The 12,134-nt window shown below is 37.9% G+C and overlaps 2 protein-coding genes across 3 annotated transcripts; one reads left to right on the top strand and one right to left on the bottom strand.

The window, feature by feature from the left end:
• Nucleotides 1-981: 981 nt before the first annotated feature.
• rd3 (retinal degeneration 3, GUCY2D regulator) lies at nucleotides 982-5,203 on the top strand. The gene is made up of 2 exons (XM_062437680.1): nucleotides 982-1,271; nucleotides 4,837-5,203. The coding sequence occupies exons 1-2, from the start codon at nucleotides 982-984 to the stop codon at nucleotides 5,201-5,203; spliced, it is 657 nt and encodes a 218-aa protein (XP_062293664.1).
• Nucleotides 5,204-5,794: 591 nt separating this feature from the next.
• si:ch211-22i13.2 (uncharacterized protein LOC553945 homolog) lies at nucleotides 5,795-10,198 on the bottom strand. 2 transcript variants are annotated; one of them, XM_062437240.1, is made up of 7 exons: nucleotides 10,068-10,198; nucleotides 8,976-9,048; nucleotides 8,411-8,584; nucleotides 8,120-8,181; nucleotides 7,925-8,020; nucleotides 7,208-7,297; nucleotides 5,795-7,113 (listed from the first exon to the last, which is right to left on the bottom strand). In XM_062437240.1, exons 1-7 carry the CDS (start codon nucleotides 10,068-10,070, stop codon nucleotides 7,063-7,065), a joined length of 549 nt encoding a protein of 182 aa, XP_062293224.1. In that variant the 5' UTR covers nucleotides 10,071-10,198; the 3' UTR covers nucleotides 5,795-7,062. The 2 variants fall into 2 exon arrangements, with proteins under 2 accessions (XP_062293224.1, XP_062293225.1); XM_062437241.1 differs by having other exon boundaries at nucleotides 7,925-8,017.
• Nucleotides 10,199-12,134: the final 1,936 nt, after the last annotated feature.

Genomic DNA, 12,134 nt, shown 5'->3' with positions numbered 1-12,134 from the left:
GCACTGTAATACAATTAAGGAGGGTTTGATGGTACTTCTGTTTGTGTGAGCACTCATAATAACCCAACCATCTGTCATCTATAACTGTTTTTCTTTTTTTTATTGCTAAGAAATACAGTCTTCTTTACAGGTCTGCAACTGCAAATCTGTTTAATTATCAGTTATTATGCTAAATATTTCTCAGTTATATGTTTGGTCTATAAAGTGTGAGAAATATGAAAAATCCCATCACTGTTTCTTAAAACCTTGGTGCTCAGTTCTATAAATTGCTCATTTTATCTGACCAACAGTGCGTAAACTAAAGATATTCCGTTTAATGTAACACAAGACAAAAAAGCAGCAACTATGAACAGTTAACTCATGTCATGTATGATTAAAAAATGGATTAAATTGTTGCCATGTCATTTTTTGTTGATTTATTAATTAATTTTTACATCACTATTCATGCCAGTCATGTTTTCATGTACGAAACCTAAAGAGCTCATAGTGACTGTGAAGCTAAAACCTTTGAATCAGTGTTCTTCTGTGCCTTCATTACAAAAACTGTGCAAACAAAAGACTGATTGAAATGAATTGAATAGAAATGAATTGAATGTAGCATCTGTGGATGTGAATGTGACACCTGTAGAACAAAGTGCAGGTGAACGGGGAGATGGGGGACTCTTCTGTTTGGGGAACATTGAATCAGCCGCACAATGTTTTAAATGTTCAGTATGACAGCTCTGTGTTGTCTTGTCATGGTCTCTTATGAAAACACACAAAACTCAAAGCAGTATGCATTCTCCTATTATCACCCAGTCACACACAAGCTTGCAAAAAGACAATCAATTTCCAAAGTAATTAATTTGAGCAAACATTTCAATAGCTCGGAATTATAATCTGTGCTCTCATTTAATTCAAGGTGACATTCAGTTATTTCAGTGTGATGACTCTCTCTGATTGTCTCTGCCTCATCAGGAGGCTGTGAAGGAGGACAGGACCATGGCCTCCTGGTTCAGCTGGAACGAGCCTTATTACCGGAGCCCCCGGCGGGACCCGGCCGACGTGGTCACTGACACCTTGATGCTGGAGTTTAGCTGGCAGCAGAAGGAGGCGGAGAGGCAGCAGAAAGAGAGGGAGAATGAATACCGCCGCCTCAAGACTGGAGTGGACTACAGCTGGCTGGTCAGCACGCCTCGCTCCTCTTACAGCATCAGCACTGGAGAGAGGCTCGGCTTGGAGGACCTCTGTGCCAAGGTGCCCCCGTCCTGCTGCGGGCTGGTCATACTCAAGTAAGGAGACATCAGAGAGAGTTTAAGAGTTGTTGAATGTGGTATTATTTAAACATTTACTTGACAGCTACAGTTATAAGTTTCTTCCAGGTTACAATTTATCATCCAAAATCAATGGCGGAACTATTTTCCCCTGCGTTTTTGGTTTTTAACACCTTACTAAAAATCAGTGTCCAGATGAGACTCCTTGAGTTAATTCAAATAATTCAAAGAGGTTAAATGAGATTAAGATTAAAGTCCAAAAAATGAATACAAATGTATGTAACAGAACTTTTTTCTTCTTCTTTCCAACCCTAATTATCATCTCAAGACCCCTCAGATTCATCTTGTGGCCTTTTGAAGGGGTTCTGACCCCTAAATTGGCACCACTGGACTAAACTACCCAACAGTGCAGAAAGTGGTTAAGCTTCAAAAGCTTCAAATCAATAAATCAAATCAGTAAAATGCTTCTTATGCATTGATGCATCCATATAAACAATTACAGAGCAACATTTTGACACTTTAAGTACATTTAGTTGACAATACATTTGTGCTGTCACTCAAGGCTGTTTTATTTTTTCATTGTTGTATTTATAATTGCTTAACTGAAGGATCTGATACTTCTTCTACAGCTGCATAAAGTACAGATTAATAACAACTATATATTAGCCTGAAGCCACAACAGCCCATAGAAACAGATACAGTGTAACCTTCTGTCAACAGAGAATACATATGTTATCTATACAATACTTTAAAGCTTGGTTGTAATTTGTGAACTTCAACCATTTTCTCTGGTTAGCTGAACACTAGACTCTAGTGATGATGTCAGTCAGAGAAATCCTGGAGCTAGCGGACGGTGAGTCATGAAACAACGTGGAGGACTGGATGACATCAGCCATGAAATCCTCTTGAGATGTACTGTAGAGACAGCTTCTGATTCAGAGCTGGAAATTCAAACTAAACTAATTTGGATGTTAAACTTAGTCACTAATTTAGTTTTAATAGAAAAAAATCAAAAAGGTCCATCTGAACTCTGAATGCTCATATTTGGAGCTTATAGGAAGACTGTCCAAACATCTTGGGAAAATAAACCTGTTAATTTTTGTTTTAAATTTGACATTAAGTTAGATAAGATTTTACATACAGTAAGACAGGGCGATGTGGATAAATACAATAAAAACAGTAAATGTATCTATGTCAGGAATGCAGCATTTTTATGAAAATGTAAAAAATCTCTGTTTATTTTGTCTGACAGGTGTCATCATGTTGACCACCACTAACACACAGTCTAATTTACACTGATTTCATAGTTAAAGCCAAAAATAAACACTTAATGGAAGAAATATCAGATCCAGATCTCCACAAAACGTAATTAGTTGTTCCTTGGCTCTCATCCAGCGTGTTGTCTAAATTCCACTGAAATCTGTTCATATGATTTCAAGACACGTTGCCAACGGACAGACAAACACTAAGCGTCTTCTCTGGCAAGCACAGCCGGCCAACTTCTCTGTCATCCCACACATGACTCTGTAACGCATTGGTCTCTCTGTTCTCTAATCTGAACCCGTTTGAGCATCTGCTCACAGAATGCTGCTGAGGTCTCAGGTGTCTTGTTAGAGTATGACAGGTTTTTGGGAAGCAGTTTGATATGTGTTAATGTGAACAGTCACTGAGGTAAGATTGAAGATGGAAATGGTAGGCTGTGTTGTGCTCAGCAGGGACAACCTGGTGTTTTTACTTTAATTATCTGCAAAGAGGTAGAGTCCTATGTTGTCAGATTGGCTGTAAAGTGTAATTAACCGATGGTCTCTGTGTAACAGAGGCATATGAGGGTTTTTCGAATGCAAGCTTGTCTTGTATATAAGAGTCTTGATTTTCAGCCACGCTATGGATGGTAGTCAATTTGGGCCAAACTTTGATCCAGACTGGAATATCTACAGCTACTGGATGGATCCATGAAATGTTGTTCAGACATTCATGATCAATGACTTGTGAAATGTGTCAGAGCTGCCAGCATGTCTGTACATTCTTTAAGACTTGTTGTTCTTCATTTTAATCCTCATTAACTTCCACAAAGTGACTGCTAGTGTTCTCAGGGTCCAAATTAAACTATATCTAAAATGAAAACTTTTGAACGAAAACAAACTTTCAACTGTATTTTGTGGTCTTTGTGGCAGATTGAGTTTTCTCATCACAGAAATGTGGTTGAAAGCTCTAGAAAAAGCTAATAAGTTGACCTTGAATTTAGTTTTGTCAGACCTGATAAACAACTTCATTATCTGGTGTTAATACTTTATTACAGCTAAAAGATCCATCTATCAGTTTGAGAGTAACTGCAGGTTTCAGTCGTGTGCTTTGAATCTTGATGATGGAGCTACACATTTATTCATAAGTAAATTGTGAATTGTGCTTTGATAGAACTTATTTCCACTTTATTGGTAATTCTTATTTTTTTATGTTGTAGTTTCTTTCTAAAAGTGACTGCAATGAATGAATCAAAAGCACAATGTGATGCAGAACTACATAATAATAAATATGACTCTGGCCCTGGACCTTTTAGGAGCATCTTTTCTTTTCAGAAGCAACATGTGCTTGTGATACAGGCAGAGAAAAAGGCGGCCAATCATTAGTTAACTGGGCACACTTACTGGGAAACAGGTTCCCAAATATAGATTTCTATTTAAAGCCTTGTTAAGGCTGTAGCCTCCTCTTATTAGAAGGGGTAATTGGGGGTGGGGGGGGGGTGGGGGTGGGGGCTTAGCAGGAGGGAATGTGTGGATGTTCTTTTGGTTCAAAGCTGCAATAAAACCCTGGAGGGAAAAATCCTTGTTTCCAGGCCTCAGGTCGATTCTTCAGGTTACCTGCAGCACATCCTCTACTGATAGAAATGAGAGATATGTGTTTGTGGCATTTCTGCTGTATTACTTAATATTTTCATGTTAATTTAATTTCTTCGCTAGTATTTATTGCAGTTAAATCTAGTCTAAATCTAATATATTTAAGTCTGTGTGTAAAGGAGTGGTCAGATTGATTGTGGTTGATGCAAAAAAAAGAAGAAAAAAAGTTCTCTTTCTGTCTTTAGAGGGGAATACCACCAATTAGTATTGCACTTCCACAAAGTTGGGGGACTTGAAAGAGACAGATTTTTAAGAAGAAAAGTCAAATTTGAAGGAGCAGAGGCAGAGATATCCTGACTTTTAGTCCAAAGTCAAGGTCAAAGTTCAAAATGTTGAATCCAATATTTCCCACAGTGCAATTCAGACATGGTGTCAGTTGTATATGTATGTAAAGATGAACGTAGCAAAATATGAAATTTTCCATTGGTTTGCATTGGGACCAATTTGAAGGCCAGAGTTTCTTTTTACAGTGGGTGCCATTTTCTCTGTTTGGAGCTTCCAAATAAGTGTCATAAATTTGAAGTCTCTCATGCCTGACCCCAGGTTATTTTGACAGACTTTTAAAAGCTTGCTCCAGAGCCAAAGGCAGGAGTAGTACTCTTATCTTCATGTGTAAAATCACATCAAACTGACACGCTGATAATCAACAGTTGGATCACTGTCTGTGTTTTGTGTCTGGCTCTGCACAGGTTTCGTGAGGTAATGCAGGCCAACGAGCCCGAGGTGCAGGAAGTGTCCGGCCTCTTCCGCTCCGTCCTCATGGAGGCTCTTGACCACCTGAAGGAGGAGCAGGAGGCGCAGCGGCTTGCCCGCCAGTGGAACAACAAACGTGCCATGAGCATGTCCCTCGTAAACTTTAGGTCCCGGATCAAGATCAACCCATTCGGCAGCACTGTGGGCCTGACCTCAGCGGTGGCTGAAGGGGCAGGGATGAGCGACCTCAAAACCGTGTCAGAAGATGTGGAGAAAGGGATGGAGAGGGATGAGAGGTCACAGAGGGTATGGAGCATGCCTGACTTCAGATACAAAGGAGCAACCAGCAGTAAGGTTGTCTGATGTGGGACAGTGATAGTGGGATGTTGGACCAGTTGGACAGATGAGTGTCATGTGCACCAGGCGATTCAGGAGGAATCAGTCAGACCAGCTCAGTTCTTCATCCATTTACCGCTTCACCTTTTGCTCTGAAAAGGTAATGTCAGGTGTTTTTTCCTCAGATCTTCTGCACATTGACAACAGTTTTTCAGCACTGGAAACAGTTTAAACTGAGATTATCCCCTCTTGCAGTGTTCTTAAATTCTGTGGGCATCTAGGGGTATTTATTGTAGCCTGAGGGGGATGTGTATGTATGTACTGGATTTCTTAACCCCTATAAGTTGCAGAATAAATGAAGTATGGTGGTGTTGTCGTCACACAACACAAAATGGCCTGAGGCAGAATATTTGCTATGACACATCAGTATAAATCTTAATTTATGTCAAAACTTCTCTAAAACTAAGTGCTAACATTTCTGTCGTTCAGAGTGAGTCATCCTCTCTCTCCATAGACTGCACTGTTTTCTTTTAACAGCACACAAGGACAAGCTTTCCTTGCGTGTGCAAGGTTTCAAAAAAGAAGAACAGATGCAACGAAACGATCACAAAGTCAAATCCAGCAGTTTATTGCCATTTCTTTTCTTTTTGTCACACAGCACAATTCAACAGTACACAACACCATCCATATAAAGCTTTCAACTGGTTTGATAAAGGGGTCTAACAGTGATTGTATTTTATATTTAAATGTAATAAAAATGAACAATGAAACAATATGGTGATTTCACTTGGAAAATGTATGTTATGACTAAGACATTAAGCAATCATCAACACGGTCAATTCTCATATTTTAAACAAAATGTACACATTAAAAACTATGACACCAGTGCACACTGATAACAGCGTGGTTCCCAAGCCAAATTATACTGTGGAAAAATAACAGTCAATTATCTATAAAAAAATACACGTATGGGCTGCTGTGAATGTTGTTGGGTGGTCATGAATAACTGACATAGTCAGCAAGTAAAAATGGGGGCTGTCGTTTTAACAACAAGCATCTTACAATACTGATCGCTGACAGTCCTCCCACTTTCAAAGCTGTCTGATGACAAAAACCTTCATCTAATATAGTTGGCCACAGCTTATATATCTGATGACACTGCTCATCATTAAAGGATAAGTTCACAATTTTTCAAGTGTGTCAGTCAGTCAGGTGTCCATATGAACACAGAAAGAAAGAGGTTTTCCTCGCTGTAATCATTCCTTCTGTTCATACTGGCGGTTAAAAGTTCCCCTTCAAATGTGCTTTCAATGTAAGTGATGAAGTCCAAAATCCACAGTGTCTCCACATTTAAAAGTTGATGTGAAGCTTATATGAGACTTCATCAGTCTGAGTTCATCATATCAAGTGGATATCTGCAACATGGACGACTGAAGCTTCATATTAGTTTCAGATAAAATTCTAAATACATTTTTTCACCGAAGGACAACTGTGGATTTTGGCCCCCATCACTTACATTGTAATTAAATTATGGAGGGATCTTCTAATGTTCAGTATAAACAGGAGGTATGACTGCAGCAAGAAAAACCTATTTCAGTGTTCATTTGAGAACATGAGTCAACAGAACCCATCCTTTAATTCTTCTCATCAGCTATCAGGCTCAGCTGGCCAATTGGACAGTATATGATGAAAATCTGGCTAGCGGAATGCATGGCAACATGCTTCTTTAATCCTTCAGTTCGGTGCCACTCTTCTGTGTTGATACAAGTCCTACTCATCATCTCTTCCACAGAAACCCCTTTGTATTGATCTCCTGGACAGCCAGCTCGTTGTTTCCTGAGTTCTGCTGCCGTGTCCGAGCCCGGCTGCTGGTGTCCACAGTGCCCTCACAGAGTAGAGTTCAAGAACTCAAGAAGTTCTGCTCGATTTTTGTCCCGCTGCAAAAAATACCCCAAAACAAAACATAAGAATCCATTAAAAGTCTGTAAAGGCACACTCGCTCGCTTGACTGTACTAAGAGATTGAGAATACCTGTTTATCTTTCTTCGACTTCTTTACTTTCATCTTTATTTTCTTTCCTGAGATCATGCTGTACTTGCCTTTCTTCCTCTCCTTCAAGTACTGAAAGAAAAGAGTAAAATACAAAAAAATTAAAATTTTCCTAAAGTACTTGTGTTGACACATAAGAGACAATGAACTGAAATGTATCAGAAGACTAAGGCTGACAAAACTGTTTTAAAATGATCATTTTAACCACAGTGACCCAATAAGGTCCAGTTAAATGGCCTTCACTTATCTTATTGGTCTTGAGTCACAGTTTGTAGACAACAAAAACAGAACGTCAGAGCTGACTTGATTTTAGAGTAATTTAATAAAAGTAGATTAAAGTTTCCTGGTGAAACATGGCAAATAGACAGACGCTAGCTTCATGGTGCACTTGCTTTCTGGATCATTCATACATAAAGAAGAGGTGGAGGAGCATGAAGTGGAGCGACATGTTTATCCTGAGTGTCAGGCTAAATGCTGAATGTTTGTCATATGTTTATATGACAGATACACACTTTTGTTTCTGCTGCTAGTTCCAGTTAGCAGGATAGACTTGGATTCTTCATTTGATGGGCTATGATCACATTTTACATGATAAAATATATTCATATGCTGCTGACTGAGTGGTCAAATACATTTTTGGACACATAGGTAAGAAAAGGCATTTTTTTGTCTGATTTAACTGTGTGTACATGGTGCTACCTTGGAGATCTGAACAGGTCCTGAATTTTCTTCTTCTTCTCCTTTTGATTTCTTGTCCTTTTTACGTTTATGCCGCTTCTCTTTCTTTCCTTTCTGCTCCAGGATTTAAAAAAAACAACAAGTAAAACTCTTTTTTTGGTGAGAAAAATCATCATTTTGAACTTGTAATGCATGAAACCAAACACAGAAAATTACCTTTTTGGTTTGTTTCTCCTTTTTTCTTTTCTTAGACTGTTTTCTGGATTTACTGTGGGAGTCTAAAAACAATAAAGCACAATGAATCATAACTAACAGTCAATATAAGTTATGATAAAAAACAGACTTTCTGTGTGGATTGTTAAAACGCTTTGCAAAATATATCCATGAAAGCATTAGATATTAATTTAGTGTTCCTGCTCAGCACTGCAAAAAATCTGAGATAAATCAATTTAGGACAAAAAGTCCACAAAGACTTTACAAGCCAAAGTCATTAAAAAATACACTAACCGCGACTTCTGGAGCTACTCCGACTGCGGCTGGATGAGTGTGATGAGCCTGACGAAGAAGAGGAGGAGGACGACGACGAAGAAGAAGACGACGATGAAGATGACGATGATGAAGTGGAAGAGGATGATGAGGAAGATCTGCTACGGCTGCGTTTCCGCTTCTTTTTTTCTCGTCCTGAAAAAACAGATGACACATCAGTGCAAAAACAAACCAAAATACAAAGATAATTTCACATTTGGACAGAAAGTGGCAACTGATACTTATTAAGAGCAAGAAGTTAGTGGCAGAAGTGACAAGTGCCAAGTGGTAACAAACAGTGTACTTACAGTATTTGCCATTTTTGTTAATAACTACTTTACTATTTGGTGATTCTAATATAAACCGGACAGTGTAGTAAAGTAATGAAAACAGCACTTGAATTTAATGTGATGTGCATACTTCGAACTGGTCAGTTTTAAAAGACAGCAGTGAAAATGAATGAAAAGATAGTGACACTGTGGATGTTGCCACACTGGCTAGTTTTATGTTTCCTATGATGATGAGTTTATATTTCAGGTTTTCTTGCCTCTGCTGCTCGATCTCCTCCTTTCATCTGTTCTGGAGGTGGAACTGGAGACTCTGCACTCTGACTTTGTTGACTAGAAACAAAAAAGAGAAATACAGAGGTGGAAAATAACAAATTTACTTCAGTACAATTTTGAGGTACTTTACTTGAGTATTTCCATTTGATGCTGCTTAAACTTCCACTCCACCAAATTTCAAAGGGAGATATTGTACTTTATAGTCTACTACATTTATCTGACAGCTTTAGTTACTTACAACACATTGTTAACGATGAAACCAGTGGTTTTGGCTTTTGACGTCTTACCAAAAGCAGTGTGTAGTCGGGCTCACATTTCAGATGTCTAAGTTGTTAACAGCTCCACCAGTTAGTGATATTTCCCTCTAAACTTCTCACATGGTTTCATTTTAGTAAATGTTCAAATGATCCAATATTTCACCACAAATCAAAGATTAGAGAAAGTGTCCAGAAACTGAAAACAGATTTTAGTTTTTTCTTCTCTACTCTCCCATTAATCATCTCACACCCCTCACATATATCTGGTGACCCTTTGGAGGGGCCTCATCCCTAGGTTGGGAACCACTGACCTAAACTAGTTAACTGTACTGTATATAAAGTAGTGTAAACTAGCGCCACCTCCAGCAGCTACAACAGTAACAAGCTGTTTACACACTGATGCAATAATCTAATGGTGTCACATCAGAGGGACCAAACCTTAAATTTACTGCAATACTATACATCAAGCTCACAATATTTATGTACTTTTACATAAGTAGATTTTTTTCATGCAGGACTTTTACTTGTAATTGACTATTTTATTAGTACTTTCATTTAAGTAAAGGGTCTGAATACTTCTTCCACCTCTGAAGAAATGTTTGTATTAGCTTATTACCTCTCACATAATACAGTTTCACCTTGTGCATTAACACAGACATGGCGCTAATAGCCGAGACTTTGTTTACAAACTTATTGATTATTAACACACTGAAATATCGGCATTAATGAACCTTTCTCTGCTGCTGGACGTTAATCAGGCTTCATTTAATGTAGCTGTTAAACTCTTGCTGTCAGTGTAACAAGCACATCAGTACTCACCATGGTAGCAGCTGAGTATAGTTTAATATGAGAAATATACGAACACTACGAGGTAATATATATTTTTATTCGTAGTTGTGTAGCCCAAGTTAGCATTAGCTAGCACTCTTAGGAGGCATTTTGTATCCCAGGATGCACCGCTGCTCGCTACGTTCAAAACAAGGGAGGAAAACATCTGACAGCGCCCCTAGCGGTGAAGATAGAGCATGACATGTACAGGTCACGGATAGATGAAAACAATAAGGATTTAGAAGGTTACTTTGGGAATGTAATAGGTTACAGATTACTAGTCACCCTATTTAAAGTGTAATAAATAATGTAACTATTTAAATTAATTAATCAAAGTAATGTAACTTATTTCATTTAATTACTTCTTCTAATTTTCTAACAAATGAAGCTTAGCGAAAGTTCAGACAGGAAGACCACCTTTTTGTATGCTCACATCATAGTTTTATTTCTCATTCTTTAGTCATCCTGATCCTTCTTACAGCTGATACTGATCTCTGCCAAAGCTCATATTTTCCTTGCTGTTATTTCTGGAGCATCAATTGACACATCAGCTGTTCACATCACCTGGTCAATCTAACCAATAGCACGGTGACACACCTTCATTGTCAGCCTATCATATTGCAGCTGTCTATTTAAATGTTCTCCCTCTCTGCTCAGGTGCTCTCTTGATGCTGTTTTGCGCAACCCACCACCTCCCCATCACCACCCAGTCTTCAGATTCCTCAAAGCAACACTTCAACTTCATCAGCCCGATCAGTTTCAGCCTTATGATGACCAAGATTGATTGATCGAAGTCATCAACCACCACCACCAGTGTCTGGACTCCATGGGGGGATCTATCATGCTGATGCTCAGGACTTACGTCCTTCGATTCAAAAAATTCTCCCTGCAGAGTCCAAGCGCCAAAGGCTATGACAATACCTAATCATTAATATCATCTGCATAATAAACATATTTTACTTCATGGTCTCTCCTGATTGAAATGTTTTCAGCTGTTGTGGTAAGTGTACCATTAAGCCCACCAAAATTTAAGTTCAGGTGTTTTTTATGGATACTGACATGATTTATAAGGGAGATAATTTCTTATAAAGCAAGATTTATGTCTCAGTTGAAAACGTATTAATTAGTTCATATAGATTTTGGAATATAAAATAAAGATATTTTACGAAAAAAGTCAAAAGTCTTACATGTGCTTAATTGGTACTGTGACACCATTTAAGCCCATCATGTGTTCCAAATAAGGTCCACGTCATGATTTATTTACAAAATATAAAAGAAATATTGATTTCAAAGAATTATGTAAGCAATATATATATTCAGTAACATGTTAAATATTAAAAATTGAGGAAAAAACACTCCTGAGCAAAATCTTAAAGCTAAATTTCTCTTTCTTTTGTAATTAAATTACGTAACGCTGTTACATGTAACAAGTCACTCCCCAACACTGATAACAATTAAATAAATACTTATAGGAAGATTTCATAATACATCCATGTTGCAGTGCTGCTGAGTATGAAATATTATTAAACAGGTAAGACTTTTAAACAACAATGTTATACCAATTTATACATTTAAAGGACGGGTTCACTTTTTCTTTTCAAAACCATAAGACAATGAAAAGCATGTTTGAGAAGCTGAAACCAGCAAATGTTTGGCATTCATGATCAAAGATTATTTGATCATCAAAATAATTGCTGATTCATTTTGTCGATCAGCTAATTGATTAATTAACAAATTGTTGCAGCTCTAATCAACATACATGTATATGATGGATAACTATCAAGTATTTGCTACAGAAATGCCAAAGATACTGTGTGTTAAGAAACAATGATGCTGTTACACAGTTTTTCCACCAGAGAGCACTGACAAATAGTGGACTGAGTAACTGACATATTACCATCCCTCAGGCACAGCTAAAGTCACAGAGTTTATTAATTCATCATACATTTCTGACTTAAAGACATCATAACACTGTTATATTTCCAAAATTATCTGAGGCCACATTAACACAGTTGTTAATATTGAAGCACTTTTAACAAAATCACACATAACCACTGG

Source organism: Scomber scombrus, chromosome 17 (assembly GCF_963691925.1).
Source record: "Scomber scombrus chromosome 17, fScoSco1.1, whole genome shotgun sequence".
In the NCBI taxonomy this organism is placed as follows: Eukaryota; Metazoa; Chordata; class Actinopteri; order Scombriformes; family Scombridae; genus Scomber; species Scomber scombrus.
Note: the sequence above shows the minus strand (reverse complement) of the source record. Positions and strands in the feature narration are given on the sequence as shown.

Excerpts from the sequence above, each read along its gene's own strand:
- rd3 (XM_062437680.1), top strand. The coding sequence starts at position 982 with ATGGCCTCCTGGTTCAGCTGGAACGAGCCTTATTACCGGAGCCCCCGG. Across the intron at positions 1,272-4,836 it reads TGCGGGCTGGTCATACTCAA|GTTTCGTGAGGTAATGCAGG; the intron begins GTAAGGAGACAT and ends GGCTCTGCACAG.
- si:ch211-22i13.2 (XM_062437240.1), bottom strand. Across the intron at positions 8,182-8,410 it reads GAGTAGCTCCAGAAGTCGCG|ACTCCCACAGTAAATCCAGA; the intron begins GTTAGTGTATTT and ends TATTGTTTTTAG. Across the intron at positions 7,298-7,924 it reads GACCTGTTCAGATCTCCAAG|TACTTGAAGGAGAGGAAGAA; the intron begins GTAGCACCATGT and ends CTTTTCTTTCAG.